This window comes from Platalea leucorodia (genome assembly GCF_965183815.1).
Source record: "Platalea leucorodia genome assembly, chromosome: 15".
NCBI lineage: Eukaryota > Metazoa > Chordata > Aves > Pelecaniformes > Threskiornithidae > Platalea > Platalea leucorodia.
The window spans coordinates 10,654,644-10,679,686 of record NC_138837.1 but is presented as its reverse complement, the minus strand read 5'-3'; the positions used below and the strand labels follow the sequence as shown (position 1 = coordinate 10,679,686).

The 25,043-nt window shown below is 46.3% G+C and overlaps 1 protein-coding gene across 1 annotated transcript in view; it reads left to right on the top strand.

Annotated features, from left to right (window-relative positions):
- The window catches only part of CACNA1B (calcium voltage-gated channel subunit alpha1 B), a gene marked incomplete at both ends in the record, with an annotated part of 300,136 nt that overhangs the window by 97,492 nt on the left and 177,601 nt on the right, over window positions 1-25,043 (top strand). The window contains 3 exons of the mRNA XM_082327143.1: window positions 8,925-9,016; window positions 11,134-11,286; window positions 15,489-15,676. Coding sequence (XP_082183269.1) covers window positions 8,925-9,016; window positions 11,134-11,286; window positions 15,489-15,676 — 433 coding nt within the window. The remainder of the gene's footprint in view (window positions 1-8,924; window positions 9,017-11,133; window positions 11,287-15,488; window positions 15,677-25,043) is intronic.

The following is a 25,043-nucleotide window of genomic DNA, read 5'->3' as shown; positions in this document are numbered from 1 at the left end:
ACAATCCCAAATGGTGTTTTGTTGCGCTCTCGTTCCCGCACCTCCCCAAAGTATAAATACTTGAAACATTTTGCTGACCCTGAAATTCCCCTCTCCTCTTTAAGAATCTTGTTTGCTACTGAGCTAAAACCCTCCATAGCTTGCCTGTACACAAGAGACCATGGGGTGGGATGCGTGGCACCAGCCGTCTCCAGGAAAGTGCTTTGGGCTCCCAGCTCCTGCTCTCTGCATCCTCTGGTGCCAGGAACAAAATTCTGGGATGCCCATTTCCAAGGGCAGAAAGCAGCCATCTCTCCTTTGTAATGTTAATGTAGTGAGACTCAAGGTATGACCTACTTTCCAGCCACAATGAAGTGCAGGATGGTTTTGAGTCCTCTGTGCTCAGTTTTCCCAGCGTGAGCTCACTAAAATGTTTTGGACATGTGCATTTTCCTGCCTGCTGTCATTGCTTATTGCGAACGAGCCTCCTTTTTTACTCTGTGGTTTGGTATGTTCATGTCTCTCCTGCTTAGAAGCAACAAGGACTTATTTGAGCGATTGCCTCATAACCAGAATATCTTCCTTCATCCTGGGCAGAAGCCAAGCCTTCAGCTCTCTGCACTCTGCAAAACCTCATTCGTTTTGTCTGAGTGTCACACACTCCTCGGTGGCTGTGTGTCTCGCTGTAGCGGTGGAGCGTGTGTCGACAGATGCTCCTCTCCCTGTCTTCTCCCTGGAGCCTGGGTCAGGAATTACAGTCAGGAAAGTGGGTTGCAGGTGGTTTTGGGGGGGGATTCTGCTTTCATTTTGCTGTGTCTCCTTCGAGGACTCTGGAACACTTCTGCCATGCAAAGAGGAGGAGAGAGTTTGCATTCATATCTGGGCAGCTCTGTATGCTGAAGGCTGGTGGCAAATTTAATGCTGGCTACAAAAGGCTCAGAAATGCACCCGTTTGGTGCAAGACCAAGGAATGAATTGGCTGTTTGTGCCTCTGAAGCAGAGCAACCCTGTACTGTTGAATATTATTACTTCCTCGGTGTATTTTATTTTGCCCTATGTTCCCTTCATGTTTGTCCTTGTTCTGGCTGGGATAGAGTTAATTTTCTTCCTAGTAGCTGGCTTAGGGTTGTGTTTTGGGTTTACCATGAGAATAATGTGATAACACACTGATGTTGTAGTTGTTGCTAAGCAGTGCTTGCACTGGTCAAGGACTTTTCAGCTTCCCAGGCTCTGCCCGGTGCACAAGAAGCTGAGAGGGGGCACAGCCAGGGGGGCTGACCCAGACTGGCCAAAGGGCTATTCCATACCGTATGGCGTCATGCCCAGTATATAAACTGGGAGGAGTTGGATGGGGGGCAGCGATCGCTGCTTGGGGACTGGCTGGGCATCGGTTGGCAAGCGGTTGCATCACTTGTTTTTCGTGGGTTTTGTTTCTCTCCCTCTTGTTTTCCTTTTCATTACAATTTTATTATTATTATAATTATTTCAATTATTAAACTGTTCTTATCTGAACCCACAAGTTTTCTTCCTTTTGTCCTTCCAATTCTCTCCCCCATCCCACTGGGGGTGGGGAGGGTGAGCGAGCGGCTGTGTGGTTCTTGGTTGCCAACTGGGGTTAAATCACAACAGTCCTATAGCTAAAGAGAGGTTTATCCTTCACCATAGTGAGGCTGTTTTAATGGATACAGTCAGTTTTGGGTCAAACATATTTATCTGAGCAAGGGATCAGCCTGAGTTGCTCTAAATAGGCTGCTGTTAAGGAAAGGGCTGGGACCTGGTACATCGTGTTGTAGATGTGCTTTGAAGGGAAGGAGTAGGCTTAGATGCAATATGCAGGTATCCACTTGGATGCTTAGACTTGGTGTTGGTCATCCAAAGGAGAGGCATAGAGCTAGCAAGCTGGGCCCTTTCATGTGGGAGGGACTATGGACAGCTGGTGGGGAGGTCACCAACGTGGAGTGATGGAGCCAACAGATGAACCTGGTAATGCCATAAATTAAACGGTGCAATTAGCATGTCAGATCTACTTATCGGCTCAGACCTGGTGTCGACTCTGTGTCTTTGGTAGTCAAGATAAAGCTCACACACCATGAAATCAAACTGAGTGAAAAGAGGCATCTTTCCAACTGCTCCAGTCACCGCTTGCACATGGATTTGTGCTGTGGCTGGGAGAACACGGGAGCAGCGGGACAGACAGCCATGTCACTGCAGTCCAAATGCAGGCCAGGCTTGCTGTGCTGAACAAAACGGCTGCCCACATCTGAGAGGCTGGCTTATGGGCACCTCTTGGCTTGTTGCCTCTGCTGACCTGACCTCAAGTCCCCAGCAAAGAAATCAGCCTGATCACGTCACCAGCATAAGACTGAGTAATGTCTTCAGTATGCACTCTGGAGTTAAGAAGGTGAAAAATACTCATTTTGATTTGCACTGCAGCTGAGATGCCTCAGCAGACAGACAGCCGCCGCTAATACTTGCCACATCCTTTTGCAGCTTTTAGTGTGTGTGACTGGTGAGGTTTCTCCCTGTGACTCTTGCTCATTGGCTTCATTCACTGCCAAGACTTCGTTATCTGTTGCTGGTTGGTACACACAAGGAAACAGAGCCAAGTGGTGCCCTGTTGCCACAAGCTGCCAGAGATCATGGCATCTCTTTCTGCACAGTGCTGTTTGTTTGATGCTCTGGTAGTCCTTGGAGGTCAGTGCCACAGGGACCAAATATATCTTCTTGCAATGCCTCCAATAATACTCTGTTTCTTGTTCCTCCTCCTTAATCCATCATGACTTGCTGCTTTCCTCCTGCAGCTCCTCTGCCACCTGCCTGAGTGACTCCACTGGAGCTCACCTTGTGCAGGTGGAGCTTGCACCCTCCTCCACCCAGGAGTGTGGGGTTCAGCCCTCACAGATCTTCACTTGGGCAGCAGCTTCCCTGATAGGAAGCTCTGTCTTGGTGGCCACCTCCACTCATCCCAGGCTCTCCTGGCTAGGTAGATCATTCCTGGCTGTTGTGCAGGGCAGACACTGGAGAAGTTGGTGTTTCCAAATAAAGACCATTGAGTCAAAGGCTGGGATGTGCATGGCAAGGCCAGCGGCTGTCCTGCGGTGGTTGGTGTGCTGCTGGTATTCCTGATCCTGGAAAGTCTTGCCAGCTCCAGCCAGAAGCATGCTGTGTGCCGGTTTGAGGTTAAAATGCTTCAGTCATTCAGGAAAGCAGCAGGCAGAGAAGCTGCCCATGGCAAATGGTTTCAGGGGAAAAAAAAGAAATGGAGAATATATCATTTTGTAAATTTTTAATGCTCTGCATATGTTTTTGAAGGGAAAAAAGTTAAAAAGCCCAGCTACTTAAGATGAATTTTATAGGCCTTTTTTGAGGGAAGTTAATTTTTTCCATAGAATCTCTCATTTCAAAAGAATTATTTCTTTCCACTTAATTTTTACACAAAATTCCCAAGTGCTCCTACAGTGGTGTGGGACTGGAAGGACCTTGCAGGTTCTCCCCTTGGGTCACTAGCTACCATGAACACCACAACAGCGATCCTGGTGGTGGTGACAACTCCCGTGGAGTTAGGGACCTTCTCCACCCACCGGGCAGCAGAGAAGGAATCGAGAAGGAGCAGGTGGGTGAGGGTCACAGCTATCAGGTAGCACAGATAGGGGCGATGGTAGCCCACGGACTGCCCACGGATGGGGGAAACACCTTTAAACTAGTCAGCCAATATTTATGAAGATATGTACTTATTTTTCCCATCGGTTTCTATTTCACTGGGGCTTGTTAAACGTTGGCAGCCTGTGCCCAAAGTCAGGCTCTGGGAATGGAGGGGATTTACTGGAGTTTTCTGTGCTCCTGCTTCTGTTAGAGATTTTGGGATTGATGCTGCCAAGGTGTCAGCGTTAGGTGGGGTTGAATCTGTGGGTAAGAAGTGATGGTTGTTATTTCTTTTCATAAGACAGCTGCTGTGCTGCTGGCTAGTTTTATCTTTTTTTGAGGGAAGCTGTCTGGTGGGTATTTAGTCTTTCTGCTAATCCTGCTGAAGAGATTTGATTCGGTTCTTAGGAATGGGTGCTTGGGATAAGGTCCCTGAAAAAAATCTCTGTTTCCACTTACTTTCTAGGACTAGAGTTTATAATAAGTAGTAAGGTTACATTAAAAATGCCTGCAATTTATGCCAGTGATTCCTCTAGCAGAACCTGCCCTGGCACTAGTGTTGTCCACTGGTGAGATCCCCTTGGAAGTGTTAATCATTGTCAGTTATTAATCTTGCTGCTTTTTGCTGTGGCTGTATGTTATCTGCTCACAAGCAGACACGCTGAGGCTGCTGGACTTGCAGCCAGTTCCATTTTTCTCCTGCATGTCTCATGCTACCTCTGTTGTGATTTATAGACAGTGATGCCAGGAGACCGGGTGGAAAATGCGCTCCGTCACCTGCAGATACGTGTGCGTTGAGTGTGGCCTCACTGGCTGCTCTTTGCTGAGGCTCGACCCAAGGGGTGGTTGCTCCTATAAACACAGACGTGTATAGAAAACCCGGTATTTTTGATCATCTATTCTTGGCTCTGACTTGGGACATCTCCTGTGTTTCTGTTCCTCCTCTTCTTCCTGCCTTGGGGGAGATGCAAAGCACCTCTGTCACCTGCTCCCCAAGAGATCATCTGGAAAAGCTGAAATAAATCCACTAGAAGGCCACTAAGGTAGGAGGAAGGCAAGGTGGGGATGATCCTGAGGAGCGGGGTTAGTTTTTCCCCACTCCAGTCCTCAGGATTTAGAGATCTGGGGCTAAGCTTGAAGGAATTTCGAGGCGTTCTTTTTGGTCAGGGCTTCAGTAAGGAGGTTTGTTATCAAGTAGCTCTGAAAAGTGCGGCATTGTATGACAGCGTGTGTCTTGCTGAAAAAGTACACAGAAATCCTGAGCTCTGAGGTACTTTAAGAAATGGATTGCTAATTATTTATGTTAGCATAATGTTCAGGAAAGGAACTTTCCCTTCATTCTTTGCTTTCTTTTATACCCAAAGGAATAAGCTGCTTTTATAATTTATTCCAGACTTTGCTAGAACAAAAGTTATCAAGCATTTCTCACAAATTTGGCCTCTGTCTCTGGGAACAGATGTCAGTCAGAACTTGTTAGTGGAGGTGGTGATACAGAAAGCAGCATTTAACCAAGTTACCATGAAAGTAAAGAACGAGTGCAGCGGTCCTGAGCACTGCTGGGCTGGCAGGATGCGTGCCTGGATCCTCCACAGCGGTATATGAGCAAGAAAGGTTTGATGTTTGGCCATCCTGCTCGTAAAAAAGGCAAATTGCACAGAGGAACTTGTTTAATGAGATTTTGTTGCACTTAAACACTTGGAAGTGCTGTCAAAGACAACATCCTAAGCCTATCAAATCTCAGTGTTTCTGTACAAACCATTAAGATACACAAAGGGCTGCAGATCAAGCCATTTATTCTTCTTTGTGAGGTTATCTCCTAAAATCTTCTCTTTTGCTATTTTTTTACCTTTCACAGCTGATTTCCTCTTCCGGCACTGGCTTGCCCATCACCTCTGCTTTGTTCTCAGCTGTTCGCTGCGCGGCCAGGGATGCTTCGGCAGGACTGTCAGGACATGCTTGTCAGCCGGCTCCTTTCTCTTATTTTTAATGATAATTTCCGACTTGTTCTGGTCTAACTCACAGTGGCTTCTGTGAGCTTTCAGCTGGAGTGGGGGAAAAAGTAAAACAGAAAGATGGCACTGAGGCTAATGCCACAAAGTTAATTAAGGCCTTTCCTTCAGTGGGGCATTTTTCCACACATGTCTGTGAATAGTTTAGGGGACTGGACTGCTGAGCAGCTGTAAATTAACTTTGGTTTTGTAGGGAGAAAAGGCACCATCTCCGCCCTGGCATGGCTTTCCCCTGCCAAGCCGCTTTGCTGCGCTCCAGCCTCCGAAAGCTGCCATTTGGCTCTTCCCTCACAATTACTGGGCACCAGCTTTCTGCCGGTGGGTCCTTTGGAGCAGTAAGCCCCCACGTGCCAGGGCTCCTGGGCTGGATGCTGACCCCATAACACTTCTGAAAGCCCCAGGCCTCTCTTTGCCCCGGTTCCGCTGTTTGGATAGCCTGCCTGGGACCGCAGAGCCATGGTTGTGAACACACAGCACGAGAAGGCTGCAGCATCCAGCCCTCCCCGCTTCGACTGGTGCAGGAAACATGTTGGGTGCCCACCTGGGGTTTCTCACCACCTGCGTCATTTACCTGCAAGGCTCAAATGTGGATTTTTAGACCTAGAGCTACTACCTCATCCCCTCGGTCTTCTGTTTCTTCCACCAAAAGCTGGCTTTGTTTAGGATACAGCTGTATTTTTTTTTTCTCTCTCTAGGCAAAATCTGGCTGGGGTTGTATTGTTTTTCAAGAGTGGCTGATCCATGGGCAGATGTAGCAGTGACAGCTCAGTTGCATGGGCATAGAGGGTTTGCACCATTTGACTGTGATTGGATACGATCCATGGACCGGCTCTCCGGCCATGGGAGATGGTGGGCTGTAGGGTGCCCTGTGTAGGTTAGCTATGGGATCACAGTGCTAGTAATGTGGGAATTAATGATTAGGGGTTTTGACTGGGGAAGGAGGAGGGCACTGCCATAGTTCGAGCAGGCTGTTTTTAGCATCAATACTGGAACGAAGACCTCCAGCCACTGGAACATTTACTGGCACCATGGGACTAATTGATCGTGTCCCCCATTCACTCCCATTTTCTCTCTGAATTTAGAAACCAAACGATGAGTGTATCAAGCACCCCTCCTCTCAGCTTGTACCAGGAGCCAGGGCTCTGCCTAATGACAGCACAAATCCATCTTAGCTCACTGGAGACTAATTGTGCTGTTAGTAGCAACATCCAAGGTGGATGTTTAAGATTATCTTTTGACTTGAAGTGTGTGCTATTCCCAGACTGCAGAGGTTTATAAGTGAGCAATTAAGTTGTGAGGATGGAGGGAAGGGAGAAGAGGAATGAAATCATTGGCATGGGTGCAGAAGATTAAATTAGAAGTCTCTGCATGTGATGGTTCTTGTTTTAAATTGTCTCCTGTTGCTTATGCTCAAACTGCATCGATAGAGCTGATGTAATGTGAATTTTCTGGTCATGAAAATGTAGGAACAGGTGTCCTATAGAATAGATACTCTGCTCCTCAGGTCCTGGCTTGCTGCTGCCTCTCTTGCCATCCAACATCTCAGCATGCTTTTTTCCTGATCTCCAGCACCTCCTGCTGATGGAGTCTGGCCCTTTCCGCACAACAATGCTGATCCTGCTCTTCCTTGGCCCGTGCTTGGCAGCAGGGCTAAGTCAGTCAGTAAGTCAAGGACAGGGTTTTTTTCCGAGTGGAGCTGTGCTGAGTGCTCCCTACACAGCCACATCCTCCGCTGCTGAGTTTGCCAGACACCCTGCATAATACATATTCCATAGTAAAACTGTATGTCTCATTTTGAAAAACTCTGCTTTTTCTTGTGTGGTGTTTTTTGGTTTTGGTTTTGTTTTTTTTTCTTTTTATGGTGGTTGGCCACCTCACTGAATGCTCAGCAGCCTGTTATCAGGAACTGAGAAAAAGGGCTCCTGGGCAGGTGCAGATAAATCGCGGGTGCACACTGGGTGCTCTGCACCTCTCAGAGCATCTCTGTGCTCCTGCATGGGATGCTTGCTGTGTCTCAGCGCCTAATCCCCAGGGGACTGCCTGGGATTCACTGCCCAAGTCTGGCAGCCTCCTTCCAGCTCTGCCTGTGGCCTACGGCAGCTCTGGAATCCCATTTTTCAGCCAGGTTTGCAGGTGCCTTTTGCTGCTGTAGCTCTTGGGGAAGGGTTGGCAAAGCGTCAGATTATGGTCAAGGTTGGGTCCCCATGGGCAGCGCTTTCAGCAGTTGTGGTTAACAAAGTGGTGGCATCTTGTACATTTGGTACCAGGTGGTTGGGGGCTCGCAGACCCCACTGGCGGGCTGGTTGCTCAGCCGCTTCCACCTTGGTAGAACAGCCTGGGGAGAAACCTAGCAAAAACTAATGGCAATTGCTTCCTTTAAATGGTGCAGTCGACAGGGAGCTGGTGAGAGGTGGTGAGAGGGTTTCTGCTCTGAACTAACTGTGTGGTTGGCTTGTTTTAGGGGAGGCCTGTCTCAAATCAAGAATATTTTTGTTGAAGCATCATAGGAAGTCCTGCAGTAATTAATGAACATAGTTTTGCCACGCTCTCTGTGGGGTAGCGTGCCTCACAGGGTCTTCACTTAAGGAGTTTGCATCATTGTGGCTGTGGACACTGTGACAATATTTCTTCCTTTGCTGCACCCTAAAACAGTGAAGCCATTTTATTTTCTGTGCGGAGCACTTAAATTTTTGAGAATCATTCTGATTTGGGGGCTGTCTTTCTTATCAGAGTTACTGCAGTGCATCAGAAGAAATACCGGCACCCTGCTCTCTGGATATTCTCCTCAAGTAAGATGCTCTGAACAAAAATTAATTTTGCACACACAGAGTAAACTGTATAACTAGGGACTGCTTCAGATATTAGGAAACACCAGACATCAGTACTTGAGGGATTTCTGAATTTATTATAGGGAAAAGCTCTGGCAGGTCGTTTCTAGCATACCTGAGGGGTTTATTTCCCTCTCACTGTCTCCTTCTGAAAAAGCGTGTATGCTTTCCTATAAGCACAGGGTGCTGCTCTTTAACTGCCAGAACCAGGCCTGCTCGCTATATGTAAATGGCCTCATAAGCAGATAGATATTGGGGATTTTCTTACAGTCTGAGCAAGGCTCAGCAGGTCTGGAGGAGTGTGTGAATTGATGGTTTTCAGTGGACACAATTTGCAATGTGATCACAGGTATAAATTTAAAGCGGCTTGAGTATTTGCTGGTTTTACACAACACTTCTCCATGCTTTGGGAAGAGGAATTTGCATTTAATCTCAATTTTTTCCCTCTCTCCCCTTTTACAATTAGGATTCTAGCAACTGCTGGGACTGATTTTGACCTGCGGACCCTGCGAGCTGTCCGAGTGTTACGACCCCTGAAGCTTGTGTCGGGAATCCCAAGTGAGTGCTATGATAATGTCATCTTCACAGCCACAGGTGTGGCTTTTGGGGTGCTATACACTTTTCTGAGCAATATCTTCTTCCCCTGCTTCTTTGTGGTCCGTGGCTCCTGCCCTTGGTAGGTTCTGATTTTCCGTCGTCCCGTTTTGTGTACAGCCAGCTGATTTCAGCGCTGCTCTCCCAAATTTGCAGGTGAGCGGCAGAGATTTGTCCTAGGACTTCTTTGCCTTTGGGGTTGAATTAATTCTCCGGCGCGTGAAGACCAGAGACCTGAATTTTGCAGCTTTCAGGGCCCCACCCCTGAGCTTGCATCCTCTGACAGTTTTTACCAGCTGAGCATCTTGCACTGGGGATTTTACCTCTTTAACAAGGGAGACAAATGAAGGGAAAGAGCAGATAGGACTTGGTCTTGCCTACTCAATGGGCAACTTGATATATTTTACATGCTAACGGGAAGGGTCTGAATGCTCCAGTGAGGAGCTGCATCATGCCTTGCTGATGCCCTGAAACCATCAAATTCCCCACACCGTTGCTTACTGCCTTTTTATTTGTTGCTGTTCACCAGCTGCTCTGCCTGCTAGCGGGGCATCGCTGTCAGGAGTGTATTTCATTTCTGAATGTGGAACAGAGAGATTTTTTCCCTCCAGCAAAAGCCAGTGAAAGGGAACTGCTGCTCTGTGGGATGCCCTGCTCTTCCCTGCATTAATCCCTTGGCAGCCTGGCAGCCCTCTCTCCTCCTGGGCAGTGGGTTGGGATATCAGCTCTGCCACCTCCCTGGATGCTTTGGGACTGAAATGTTGGTACTGTAGAAATCCAGCAAGGTGTTATACTTTGTAATAACAGCACCAAAATTTCCTGAAATCAGCATCCTTTCAAGGGCAGGGCTTGAATCTGAATTCCCACACAGGGGAGGTCCTTGGCTAGGCTTGGGAAAGGTGTCATTTTTTAACAGGATCTCTAATAAGGAGATGCTGCTGGCTGTTTTTTCATGGACTTCTTGCCTGTGCAAGGCAATATGGTGTTGTGGTAGTGACAGTCTAAGGATGTCAGAGAACTAAGGTGGCCCCCAGGGGCATCCCTCTCCTGGTGTGGGTCACACATTCCCCCCAGGAGGACGTGCTTTCCCACCTGGTGATGTGTCCTGGGCCAGCACAGTGTTTTCCCAAAGAGCATTATTTGCTCTCATGTTTTTAGTGATGCTGTGAAAACTGTGTGCTGTGTTTTTTTGGTTTTTTTTCTTTTTTTTTTTTCTTCTGTAGCAAACGTACAGCCTTGAGGTGCATTTGTACACAAGCATGGTGTATGCTTTTCTTCTACACTCTCAGTATTTTTCCTGTCCAACAGATCTTAGTTGTTTTTTTTTCCTGCATGCACCCATATGGATCTCAGTAGTGCTCTACAAGGTGGCAAGACAATGATGATCCTTCATTCTCCATACCTTAGGACAGGCCACCAAGGTGGCTTTCAGCTGCTGCTTATCGCTGAAGTTTTTTTGTTATGTGCGTCTGTATGATGTTATCCGACACCTCCATCTCTCCAAGCTCTCTCGCCTTATCTCCCCTGGTTTTAATTGAAAATGAGTTTTAATGCCAGTGAAAAAGCTATGGATGGATAGCCCTGGAGACAGGGTTTTGTTTCTCCAGAAACGGGGTGTGATAGGCACGGCAGCATCGTGGCTATTCTGTGTGTCGCGGAGGGAGAGGCAGCTCCCGTGCAGCTCAGTGCTCCCTGTCCTCCTGGGACAGGGGGGTACCACAGCAGTGCCCAGCTCTGCTGCTGCATCCGCACTGCTGCAGGATCTGCCTTAAGGACCTGGTCCAGCTCCAGGCTGAGTCTTGGGACTCCATCGGCTGCAGTCTTTTTTGTGTCTCCGAAGCTTAAGAGGCCTTTGAATCTGTGATCTGAAGAAAAGGGGTCAGAAAAAGATAACTCTCCTGATTGTCTCTCTCGCATCTTGAGTGCATTACGGCTGTAGCATCTTTTTTATAGCACCCTGGGAAAAGCAGCATTGCTTGATACTGCCAATCCTAAACAGCCCCTCTCTCCTACCTTGCCCCCACCCCCAAGCCCTTGTTTTCCTTCCCTCACTGATTACGTGTTTTTCCTTGTCCCCACAGGCTTGCAGGTTGTCCTCAAGTCCATCATGAAGGCGATGGTGCCCTTGCTTCAGATTGGGCTGCTTCTCTTCTTCGCCATCGTGATGTTTGCCATCATCGGGCTGGAGTTTTACATGGGGAAGTTTCATAAAACCTGCTTCTCTAATGAGACAGGTGAGCTTTGAGCTTCGCTCTCCTCCCAGCGTATTGTCATGATGCTTCTAGTCCCCTTCACCTCATCGGGATGCTTTCTATCTGGCTCTTAGGTTGCTTTTCCTTTTTCCTCTTCTGCATTCTCCCCCTCTTTACCCACCTACTCAAAGAGTTAACAGACTTTTGTGCTCACCCTACATGCACTGGGACAGACTCTCCTCTCTCTGTTACACCAGCACAGCACCTCTGATGCTACTGCATTGCTCTCAGCCTACACAAGAGTGAGACGAAGGTGCTTAGGGCCTCCTCTCATGGGAGAATTTTTTTCATAGTAGAAATACAGAACCAAATTCTTGTTGTTCCAGCTTGTTGAATTGTAGGTTTTTTTTTTTAAATTTTTTTATTTACATTTGATTATGTTTTGTTTACATAGGTCTATGAACAGCTGCTGAACATTGAATTTCCTTGCAAGGTTTCTGGGGCAAGTTGCATGGGTATGAGTAAACTTTGGTGTGAAATAGTAAGATTGGAAAGACTGGGAGCAACCAAAAAATAAAAAAGGACAATAGATGGAAGGGAAGGAGCCCTTTGATGGAGAAAGGATAAAAATGTCCTTCAAACAGAGAAGGGCAAGAGAAATTGGGCACTCCAGAGTAAATGATGTGTCTGCCTGTGAATGAGTGATAAACCCCGGAAGATGGAGGTGGAGAGGAGTGATGCCCAGAGACCCTTGGCTGGGACCAGCGGCCATGTCAAAGCCAGCTGCTCAGAGCTCATTCCAATTTAAAAAAAAAGCACCAATTTCTTCCATACAATTTTTTTAGTATTCCTTTGTAGTAGTGCTAATATGTGTTGGTTATCTGGGCTATCCACAGATGAAAATATTGTTCTTGTCTCCAAAAGATTGCAATTTAAGGTACAATTGACTGTCTTTAAAACAAAGTCTTGTGTTTTCAGTGATTATCACTAATAGGTCTTAATATTGATTTATTTATATGCATTCAAATGGTAATAAAACAACATCCCTGCCAAATCTCTGGGCATCCTTCACAGCGCTTTCTAACAACAACATGGAAACAGTTTAATATATTCAGTTTACACAGAGCTTTGCAAAAGCAGGGTGAAACTATTTCCTTGCTTATGTTCCTATGTAATGTTAGAAAAACATAACACAACTTGTAAAGGACAGTCAGGCATTGTGATTTGTGAGCGAAGCACGACAATTCCTGGAAGAAATGACTTTTTGGTCTGGATTTGTAGGAGAGGAAAATCTTTTTGCGGCGGGTGTGTGTTCATGCCAAGCAGAACAGGTCTCAGCCCACTGCAAGGTCTCTGGGGCGACTGCAGCAATTACAGAGGAATAATAACAACGGTGACAATATAGGTGTGTAGGAAGCAGAAGCATTCTTGGTGAGATGGCAGGGAGAAAGCAATTATGAGCAGGTTTGCATTTTCTAGGAGCATTTTCAGGTCTTTTAAATTGCAACCAAGCTGGGTGATTTTTTGCATCCTTCATTTGCAGGTAGCTGCTGCAGGCTGAGCTTTGAGGCTCTGTCGCTAACGGGCTGACTTTAGCCAGTGGGCGAAAGAGTGATTTTTTTTTTTTTTTTTTTTTTCCCCTCCCCGCAGAAACTAGTTAACATAAAAGAGAAAAATAAAACCCCAAGCTGTTTGTGTTCTCTGCAGACAACTCTCTGACATCAGTGATGACTGAGAGATCTCTGTGCCAGGCTTGGGGACTGAGAACAGATTTTTGTCATGTGTAATGTCGTGGGTAAGTGACTCTTGCTTGCTGGGTGGCTCCCAGCTAGGAATTGGGAGTGCAGCCGAAAAACTGTTGTGTGTGTTGCATATCTCTGCATCACAGCACCTGGTACCTCGGTGGGAGGACACGGCGTGGCCGGGCTCACCTCCCCCTGAATCTGCCTGCCGGGTGGTGTGGGAAGGAGCCTGTGTTTACAGGCACTGGCCCCTGCTTTTCTCAAGGGCTAACGAGCTCATTGTCAGATGAATTATGGGGATCGATTCCACCTGCTCGGCGGGAAATGGGATGATGGTGTTTCTGGAAAGGCAGAGTGCGGTGAGGTTTCCTGGCGCTGCGGTCCCTTGTGAGCGGAGCAGCAGAGCATCCTGCAAAGCCATCAGCTGAGCCTTTTAAAACCTAAGTGCTCATCATCTCCAAAGAAGTGCATTAACAAGCCCAGGCCTGATGCCATGGGCTCCAAAGGCAGGCTTGAGTGTGGAAATGTGAACCTCGTTAAAGAGATGCCTCTGTCAGAGTAGCAAATTGGAGGAGGAGTAGTTGCTCATGCTTGTTTCTGTTCCAAATCCCCAAAGTGAGTAAACTCCCGGGATTTTTCCTGGAATCAGGACCCACATGAGAGGTACTAGCTGTTACTTCAACACATCGTAGAGGGAACCAAGTAAAGGTGTCAAAAGCAAATGTTGCTATAACCCTGCTAATCCAGAAGCCCTGGGTAGGTCAGTAATAAACTGCAACGGAGAGGGATGCTGGAGAACGAAATATGGCAAAAGGGTTATTCAAGGCCTTTGCCACTCAGCCTGACAAGCTGTTCTGAGCTAGTGGGAACATTTCTTTATTTTAATGGAAAATGGGTAAAAATTAATGGCAGCACATGTTCCACTGGATGCCTGACTTGTTTTCCTCTTCCTGCATCCTCCATGCTATTCTGTTCTGCTGACACAGGATTATTTTTAAGCGGCCACCCTCTGCAGCCTACCCAGCCCAAGTGTCCTGAAGCTGCTCCAGGAGAGGAGGGCATCATATTTTTTTCCCGTTTTTCCTTGAGACTCCTCTTTTCTTTGTCTTCCCCAGCCGTGGGAGTAGGGACCAGTTCTGGTCTCTTTTCTAAAGAGGAAAAAAAACCCAAACCCAAACTTCATAGTAGATGTGCATTGCATTTTCAGAGCATTACCTGGCAACAAAAGGCCAAACAGAGATAAAACTGGATTATCTTTTAAGGCACACTCACAAATGGTCTGCAAGAGCCAGATTTGGTATTTTCTTTTTGCAGGCTTGTCTCACTAAGTCCTTGTGAAAGCCTGTGGTGACCCATATGGGAGCTGGAGAGAGATGCCCTGCATTAAGGTGTTGAGTCAACAGGAAAACGCGTCACACGTACACATATATATATATATATATCTCCTGGTGCCACAGGGACAATCTTGTTTTCCTCCTGCAGGCTTTGCTCTATTGAATGATTATTCTTAATTATTGTTAGTGCTGATTTTGTTTTCCCCCTGGTGAATTTGATTTTGTGCAGTTTGCTGCTTCATTACCATAACGTGTCACTTTTAAAACCCTTTAATATTCCCCGAATTGCATCTCTCTGTAAATAGGAGTATTACTTAGTATATTTATTTACTTTGAAAACCCAGCACTTTAGTTTTCCAAACTGCTCTGTTGGTGCTCACAACATCTCTGGAGGGCTGCAATGCTTCAGACTTCACAACTGACCCTGGAAGATGCTGGCCACCCTTCTGGCCATCCCTTGTGGTCCTTAACTATGACAGATTCATCCTCCTTTGCCTTCTCTGGGTCTGAAATAGAAGTCATCAGAGAAACTCCATCCCTGCTGCATACAAGCTGACGCTCCACAGCATTGCCCTTTGGGGCAGAAATATGAAGCTTACAGAGGGGCTGGAGGTCTTAGTCCACTTTGCAGGCTGCTGTGGTGGTACTGGCTTGTGACAAAGCCAGGGGCTCCTCATGCAGCTGTGGTCTAACGTGTATCTGGACAATTTTGGGGCTATTCACAAGCAGTTCTTGCTTAAGTCACTGGTGAAGAACCTGCCCTTTTGTTCTAATGTGCCAATAGTTAGCACTTAGCTATGCTGTTTGAGGGTGTATTGCTGCCTCACAGTGTTTGAAGTATGCACCATTCCCAAGACCTTGCTTTTACTGCCCTGTGTTTTTTGTGGCATTTCTCATATATGACATGGCTGAACACTGGGGCAAACTATACATTATGGGCACTTCAGGGATGGTTCTACTGCCAGTGGCTCTACCCTGCCATTAAATTGTCTCTCATAGCAGTATATAAACGATTACATGGGCGTAATGTCTTTTACATGCCCATAGTGGCACAAGAAAGCCTGAAATGTAAATTATATTCATGCTATGGTGCAAGGAGGATGCAGCAGCACCAGCTCCTCGACTAGCTTCAGTCAGTAACTTTTCTCCCCACTGTTCTTCTCTGCAGGTGATGAGGTGGGAGATTTTCCTTGCGGAGAGGAGCCTCCTGCCAGGCAGTGTGAGAGTGGGACCACCTGCAGGGAGTATTGGCAAGGGCCCAACTATGGCATCACCAACTTTGACAATATCCTCTTTGCTGTGCTCACCGTCTTCCAGTGCATCACCATGGAGGGATGGACCGACATCCTCTACAATGTGAGTCCGCTGATGGGGCTGTAGGACTCCTGGGGTGCTGTTATGCATTGTGTTAGTTTAAAAAAAGCTGTTCGGGGGAAAAAAGTAATTTAGCTTGTGCATTTTTCCGCTATTGATTAGCACCTCACCCTGCTTTTTATGAGGATCATTCCTATTTTCTTGAGGGTTGTTCTGCAGGTCCTGTAAGATCCTTTGAACCGCTCTCGTGGCCTGTGGTGGTTTGAGGTTGCAGACTTGCTTACCTGCAACGTGATGTCTTGTGTCAGTGTGGTGTTACCACGTGTAAGAATTGGTGTGTGTCGCTCCAAGATGCTGGTGTGCTCTGCTGTAGGATGGGTGAGTGAGTAGGAGTAGGAGTTCTCACGATGTCCCATAGAAAATCAGTTACCAAGTTGCACAATATAAGGTGGCAAAATCAGTGACTCGTTAATGTTTTGTACCTAGAGGCTTCTTCTCTTGTCTGGGTCCAGCCTGCGTGATCAAAGTTATAATCTACATCAATGAACAGCATCAGCTGGATGTTAGCACCAAGATCCAGGACTAGTTTTGGCAACTACAATACAATTTTACAAAGCCCTATCAGTCACCTTCACACCTGGCATGACTCTGTTGGCTGTAGAGAAGATGCACCAGGCTGAATTTCCTCGCTAGGGTCTTCGCTGGCTGTGCCCCTGCCAGCCAGGACCATGACTATCACAGCCACTCAAGGTCAAAACCTCTTGGTCAGTTTTACTATTTCTAATTTTACAAAGAGTAGGGCAACCTCACCCAATTAGCAACAACTGAATGACTCTGCTGTCTTTCAGGTAGTGTAATGCTCTCGTTTGTGTCTGTAATTTATAGCTACCATTTTGAGGCATGCTGTCTTGAGAGCCAAGCACCTAACCCTTGCTAACAGGCTGGGAATAGAGCCCTTCAGCTGGTTTCCAGCATCTGTATCATATTTTCTTGCAAAGTGTGAAAGCTGTTCTTTGGGAGGTGTAAGGGACCTGTGTATCTGGTGCAGACCTGTTCTCCCCAGCTTTGTGATTTGCTTAGATCTTCACGTGTTTCTACAGTGGGTGTAAAGTGCTATGGTTTGGGTCTGGAGGATGGTCCAGCTGTTTTGTACTTCCATTTTCTATGGTAGTAAAGGACTTTATCAAGTACAGGGGCAAGAAGGAGAGAGCAAGTGATGATGATTGGCAATGTATAGCTAGACTGGTTGCTTCTTTCCTTTGACTGGAGAAGGAAAGACAACCTGACAGCATGCATAGATGATCTGAATTACCCCACGCTGTCCTAGCCAGAAGTGCCAATGTGGAAAAATAACTAAGGTAGACATTAATAATGCCTCCAGACCATTTCACTGGCCGGTAGGACTACAAGGTGTTTGGTCTACTTCATTATAGACTCTAGACCCATGCTGGGCTCTTTTGCAGACCTTCCTGTGAGGGTTTCTGTAGCAACAGGAAAGTATTATTAATATCAACCACAGTAAATTGCAAGGTACAATTCTTCTGTGTTTGAAGCCAATATATCTGATTTATTACCTTTTCCATTCATTGCTCAGTTCCTCCATTTCTTCCCAGTCTCTGCCCACTTAGAGCAATCTCTAGAAGTGCCCATTTCCCCACTGCGTGCCCTCCCCTCGCCCTGAAACTTCATCACACAAACAGTTTCTCCCATTCTCATTCAGCAATCCCACTCCTTCCTTCCAGTGCCAACTGTTGTAAGAAAAGCCCATTAGCATTCTGGCTGGAATTGATTAATCAATACGTGGTGTATTAGATCATCTTCTCCCAAACTGCCTTTTGTACCACATGCGAAAACCAGAGCTTACTATTGGGGTATTGATTTTGGGGGTTGCTTTGAAAACTATTATAGTATCATTCTAGATACCCATTAATCTAACTGGAAACAGACGCCTGGATGAGATGAAGTTGAGTATTTGTTTTATAATGTCAAGCCTTGTCTGAGACTCCAGCTTAGGTTTTAATGTTTGGTGCGTTCATGTCTGACAGATATGAGGGTCTTGGGATGGTCTGCTTGTTGGGTGGAGGGTGAATGGTGTGTGTCATGCCAAAGGACCACTCGGCAGATGGTATTCATGTAACTAGCGCCAGCAGCTATCTCTGCCACTCTCCCTTGGCCCTGCCCTGCATACTGTGTAACCCCCTCCCTGTGCTGCTCTGCTTGCTGAGGAGCTGGCTGTGCTTTTGCAGGTTAGTAGCTGAGAAAAGAGGTGGGTGGAGAAGATCTACTCTGTGCAGCCCTTAACTTTTTCACAGCTTCAGTCATCTGCTGTTTTCTGGCTGCTTGGCTTTTGTCTTGGTTTCTTCTGTGCCTGCTCTAAGTTCATCAAATTTAAAAATGAAACAAAAGCCCAAACCAATGACTGAAAACCCAGCATGGTTGGTGTTTGTGGATGCAGTTGTCAGACTGTGCAGAGGTAACAGCAATGCGACCAGTCCGTCCATCCAGCACCAGTCAGTTCAGCAACTGCACATCGATGCTGCCTGAATCAGCTGGATCCCTACTGGACGCATACTGGGTTGATATGGCAAGAAGCCGGAAGATGTTGTCTCTTGCAACCAGAATTTTGAATGGTAGGGTAAGCAAGCATGTGTCAGGGTCCTTCTCCTTGGTTTGTGGAGGGCAAGCAGTAAGGCAGCATATTTAAGCTTAGACCAAGGGTGAGTGTCAGAGGTTATTACTTGTTCAGGGAGCTTTGATTCACCATTTGGGTTCTCCACTGCTGAGGAAAATGTTTTTGGCCGGGAAAATTTTGCAGTGGTGGAGCTAGTTTCCCTGCCAGCCCCAGCCTCTGGTCTCCTCAAGGAAACCAGCATTCCCCTGATGCAGGATACTCATCAGAGCTGAGCTGTGAACCTACTTTCAATGTTTTGCTTAATTAAGATTTGCAAAAGGCTGTGGGACCACAAGAGGCAAGATATGGTCTATGTAAACTGTGATTATGCATTAGTAAGAAAAAAAACTGGTGTTTTTTCTCCCAGTGACTAGAAAGTGGGGAAGGCTGCTGTTACTTAGGCTGAGCAGAGCCCGCCCTTCACCTCCCTTTGTGTGCCAGCTGCCACATGTTGGGTTTGGTTGGGGTAGGTTTGTTGCCTTATTTGTGCAAACCCTTTCCCTTCTTGCTGTTAAAGCAGACAGCACCACACGGGGTCCATTCTTAGGGCTGAAATCCCTTTGATGCCAGGCAGTCTAGGACTGAGACCCATTACGGGGAAGCTGAGGTTACGGACTGCTTCCTTAATGGGCCATTCATTTCCTTCTGGAAAATGGTGATTGATTGATTGCCCTGCATCAATAGGGCTTTGTTATTGCTCCTCTTTTCCTGCTAGTACATTTTTTGTGGGGTGTTCAGAAGAGTTAGGTTTTTTTAGTTTGCAGTGGTGATGGCTGGGGTCAGTCGCAGGGTGAGGTGTGCTTTACCAGTTCAGCATTAATTTAACTAAGGGAGAGATTTTGCTCTTTCCTGAAAGCAGCTTTGAGACTGAAAAGTTGGTCTGTGGTGGCATCAGGCAAGCTGAAGGGTTTGGTGTAAAGTGATGTTCAGGAGAGAAGGAGCTTGGACTTGAGTTTGATGGTTTGGCTTGGGTCTTTCCAAAGCGAAAGGTGTGTTGTGAAGGGTTATGCAGTCATTTCCAAAGGACTGAGATGACTTTATATGTGGTCCAGATGCAGCCTTCCTACAGATTTAGAGAAAAATAGCATCAAAGGCTAGGCTTTGCAGTAAGTAATCTACCTTGCAAATATTCACTGTTTCTCCTGTGATAAATTGAAGAATTAGGAGGGCAGGGAGAATGCAAGTTCACAAATCTCAGCCCAATTTTTCCTTGCTGATCCACTGTTTATACTTTCACAGAGTTTCATTTTAATTAGGGCCAATGAAAGCTTTCTAGCAAGACTTTATCTGAAAGGTGATTTATGCTTGAAGCAAAAAGACTGAATCATCAATTGGGTGAAATGCTTTAAGAATAAGCTGGGGAAAACTCCTTCCTGAATCAGCAGCAAAATAACATCACAGCAATTGCTCCCAACAAGCACTTCTGTGAGCCGCAGATTTGTCAGCTGTGGCCTGTTTCTACTCAAAAAGGTCCAAGGAGCAACAGGTGGTTTAGGAAAGTTGCTGTGTCCTGAGGACAGGGAAGAACCTTTTCTCCAGCAAATGGAGTGCATGTACCTCCTGCTAATTCAAAGCTTTAACGTGATCTGGGAATGCATTATAATAGAGTAACTAAACTGTTTTCCTCAGTGTGGGAGGATTCAGTGTCACAGTCTGGTGTTGTGAACGGTTTTTCAGTCTAATCCAGTGCAGACAGATCAGAGATCCCTGAAGTACAGGCAGAGCATCTTCTGGACCGTGAAACTAGGGAAAAACCTACCTAGAGCACGAGCTCACTGTGGGCAGCAGTGCTGCTCAAGTACAACGTGCCCTAGAGTAGCAAACCTGACTTCTTTTTCTGCAACTGGGGCTAGTTTAGTCCCAGACTGGTCCAGTGACAGGAGTTGTGCCTCTCAGCAATGCAGACCAGCCTCTGCACCGGGCTGATGCAACCATTCTGCATCCTGGTTTGGTGGTGCTGACACAGGCTTTGCCCTGGGCTCTGTCGCTCAGAGTAGGCACTTTCTGCAGTAAGTTGTGTTCACCTGGAGCATCACACTGGGCTTGGAAATGATGCGAGACAGCAAGGATTGCTGCGTCCACTTTGCCTGTGCCTGAGGGAGTCATTACTGAGGTAAGCGGTAACTGGTGATCAGATTACCTCTTGGGACCATTATGTAAATGTATTAATTAGTTCCCATAAAGTATTTTAATATGCTAAGTATTACCATGCTGCGCTTGTTATCATGCTTTAGGCATAGCTGTCTGACAATAACCAGTGGCTGCTGGAGCCTGAGGATGTTAGCATTGCTGAGGGAGGAGAACATTTCCAGTGATGACCTCCAAGTTCTTGGCAAACCAAGGTGCAGAGTTTGGGTAGAGAAAACTGAGGCTGAGCATTGGGGACAAATATAGAGGTGGGAGGAAATAATGCAGATGCTCAGCAAGAGAAACTGTGGTGCCCTGGAATCTGAGTTCTTCCAAGTCCTGATCTTCCTCCAGATCTAGTTTTCGAATTAAACAATGGTATTTTAAGTCATCTTGTTTACATGCTTAGTGTTTGTGAATGACAGTGATTCATCTATTGCATATTGCTAATGTAGGCTATTTGGAGGTGTAAAACTTTTTACAGAGGCCATAGTATAACTCCTGCTTTCCTCTTCTATAGCAGTAATTCTCTGTTTTTTCCTTGCAAGAACCTTATTGTCCATCATGAAACACACTCCTGCTTTCCATCCCGATTGCCATGGGAAGCTCACCTTGTTTTGCAAAGTCAGAAAAGCCTGAAAAGTCTTGTATCTGCCCATGAATTCCCTAATTAAAACAATTCTTTTACTATGCTAAGTAGAAGCATTCATTACAAAGCCCGTAACCAGAGAAGAGACACATTAGTAGCCTTCAATGAGAGAGCTAGGGTAGACCTAGCATTGTAGCTGCGGTTAGCTTGGAGCGCAATGCTTTCCATAGTATACTCAGTGGATTAGGAAGGTTTTTGAGCTCCTTGCTGTGGTGGTTACACAGCCAGCACTGTTCGAGCTAGCTGGTCTATACCCCTCTGTGAGGTGTAGTCATGCCTTTTCAGTGAAGGTGCATGATGAGCTTCCAAGGAGCTGAGGAGTGTGGTTTGTGGTCCTAGTTCTCCTACAGAAAATCATGGGTCAAACCTGATTCATCTGAAGTTGGCAGAAGTCTTGATGTTGACTTTCAAAGAGCTGGGTTTTCACCTTTCATCTTTTCTCTACAGGAGTTCAAAGCTACACGGTGGAATTTGCTTTGCAAAATAGGGACTCCTTGCAGGAAAGGAGAAATGTCAAAGTGTACACTCTCTCTCCTTTGATCTTAATGGCAAAAGATTTTCATGTTTCTTCTATTTCCTACTGACAAATATTAGTGTCCGGTGGGTATTTCAAGACTGCGGACTGGGCCTAACCTAATATGCTTGTAAGTAAGAACGAACAGTTCAAATAAAACGTAAGTCTACCCTAAATTGGATACCAACTAGAACTTTACCCTCACTGAATTTAGAATAGCTTATGATTCACTTGGTATTTTCACTCCTCTTTGTTTCTTTGAATTTCTTGATTCCTATAAAGATACAGAAATGGAAGGCTGGGATATAATTGTTGTTCTATTTCCAGCCCAGCCCAGAGATGGTTTTGTTGGTGGGATGGTGGATATGTTGGGGGGGCAGAAGAGAATCTTTGACCCTGTTGTCTGGAGACCTCACATATGCCTTTCTGGGGGCATTTATCTATAAAGATCGAATCATTGACAGTCAGCCTTCATCAGTCACAACCGTGAGTTGAGGAGTCAAAGGTGATGTTCCTCAGGGGGAGTTTGGATGTGACTAGCACTGGCTGCCTGGACCATGAGATGGTTTCCTGTGCAAAACCCTCCAGGAAGGTGGAGGAAGGGTGCAGGTGAATGTGCAACAGAAAGCAGAAGGGAAATAAATGACATAAAGCAGCATCCCCGCATCTTGGAGACTTGGATTAAGGTTCCTCTTGGCTTACCGCCTGCTTGCGAGATTCCTCCTGGGCTCAAGAGCCCCCACGCTTTCAAGCACCTCTTAAACCTGCCAGTTAAGGCTTAAAGGTGACTTAAGTGGCTTTTTGCTGGCCCTTTGCTCATGATTGTGGTTTCCTGTGAGGTGGTGCACTTGGCTTTCCTAATGTGTGACTGTGACGCTTACTTTGGTATAGCAGCAAATGCAATAGCCAAGCCTGTGGGACACTGTGAAGGTGGCTTTGAAATTGCTCTTCTCTCCTAATACACCTAATGTGCTGTTGTCTGTCTGTTAGAAGTGACCTGAAGCCAGTCCACTAAAGCACAAATCCATAATTGCTAGATACTGAGATGGATGAGAATAAATGAGGTTTTGTTCACAGTGATACTTGTGTGTCCTGGGGCTGGCAGCCTGCGGTGTTAGTGGCTGAGGGGTTTGATGGGTTCGGTCTCCTATGATGAGTCCTTGTGCATGTGTGTGTATATCAGCTATCCTTGTTCTGAATTAACATATTGAGGAACAAAACTGTTTAGCCAGCAAAAGCATGAACAGACAGGAAAAGGGAGAAGAAATTGGCTGAAGTGCTTTCCTTACATTATGTTAACAGGGAGAATAAGCACAAGGAAAGGTTTTGTTTTGCCACTCTGAATCACACAACACATTTCTGATACGGTTTCTTTCTTTCACACTGCATTCTCTGTTGTGTCGAAGGGGCAAGCTTTGCTCCAGTTGAATGTGGGGTGTCAGGATCCAGGGCTGGAAGAGAGCAGTACCAGCAAAACAGACCAGGGGACTGATGCTATGCTTGGCGTTAACAGCTGCACAAGAGCAGCATGAAAACAAGGGTCCTCTGCTTTCACTTAGGCTTTCTGATATTGTGTTGCATGAGCTGAAATGCTCTCTGGGAACACAGCATGTGGCCAGGGCCTCAAGATTTACCTGGGTCTTCAAAGAGGTGGGCGTAGCCCTGTTGGAGATCTAATAATGCAGCACACTGTGGGGAGTGAGGATCAAACAGATGAAAAAAATTAACAATGATAAAGCAAGCAACGCTTAGAGGTCTGTGAAGAAATGTGCCACCACGGTCTTGTCTGTAGCAAAGAGCCTGTTCTGACTTCTCATCTTTTTAGAGCATCTCAAGGCCAAGAGCACCCAGCATCTGCCTAGCAGCTGGGTTACATATATAGTGTAAAATTTCCCGTAGCCCTGTTCTGGGGAGAGATTACCCTTGGGACCTGATGTTCACCAGTGCTGTACTTTTCTTGTCGCTGTGTGTTTGCTCTTGGAAATGCACTGAGTGCTGAGGGAGATGCCTGGGACCAGGCACTGCGTTACGGAGCCAGCAGTGCATGTGTAACGTGCTGGTGTCGTGTGCTCATGATAGAGATGGGAGCTGAGCTCCTGTGCTGTGCTAAGGTGCTGCATAGATGTAATCGTGCTCTCTTTCTCCCTGCGGTTTCATAAAGAAGATAAAATCCCCAAATGTTGTTAGTGTTAAATTGCATTGACTATTGAGTTAGGATGACTTTAATTTGTTAATAAGAATCAGCCATTTTATATGTGCACACAAAGGTGATAGATAATTCTGTCTCTTGCTGCTTCTGTGGGGCTAATGTTGATTTCTTGTGTTTCAGTATCACTAATCACTTATAGGAAAGTTGGGCAGCGATGGCAGGATTAGGAGCAGGCATCCAAGAGCCCGGGAGCAGCTTTGAGTGCAGGATCGGTGCCATAGTGAATAGCTGGGTGAGAAGAAGGGAAGAGCCCAGAATATGGATTGGTGCTTTTTCAGAACCAGTACTGGAAGTCTGCAGAAGGCAGGGACCGACTTAGAGATGACTAAGCCCTTGCAAGAAAAGCACAGAATAGATCAGCCAGACTATTATTAACTTGAGCACAAAACCATGTTGGAAGTTCTGGCTGGAGCCTCGCCATGTGTGAAACCCATCCCAACAGAGACAGCCTGCACACGGCCTGTGCATTGCCCATGTCCCATTTATGCATCTTTGGAGGTCTTGAATGGGTTGATGCATAGACCTTCTTCCAGCTGGCTAGATAGGTGTGGATTTCACCCATGTTTCCAGCTGGTTTTAAGCCTGCTCCATCACATTGTATTGTTACAACATGTGTTTTGCTTGAGTGGCAGGGAGGTTTATTGTGTAGAAAAATGAGTCAAATGACGTCAAAGTTCATTCATTTACATTATCATTATCACTTGTGTGTGACGGTCATCTAGGCCTCAGCATCTTTCCCAAGTTTCAAAAATTCTTTTATAAACAGAATCACCTACCACCTGTGCCCAGCTGCCAGGCAGAAACCCAGCGGCATAAAAATAACCAAACTTCCCCATGCCTCAAAACCCTCCCTAGCGCTCCAAGCCCAAACTGTCCTGACCATCTTGCTCTCGAGTAGAAGGTGGACTGGATTTCTTATCTCCTGTTTCCCCAGAGAGAAGCCTCACAGCAGGCTTTAGAGTAACATATTTGCTACTAACGAGAACTTGTCAGATATATATAATATAGTAGTATAATAAACTGGTGTGTTCGTCAACAGACTTACAGTTCAGCTGAAAAAATCCCTTGGAGATCATTGAACAAGCAGTACAAGTTTCCCCTGCCCAGCTGAACTCCTCTGCCGGCCCCTGTGAGAGAAAAACACATGGTAAATGGAGGAATCTGTACAACCGATAGATCCTGTGTGGAATGATGAGCTGTCAGTACAACAATCTTATACCAGGCTAAATTCTGCCTTGA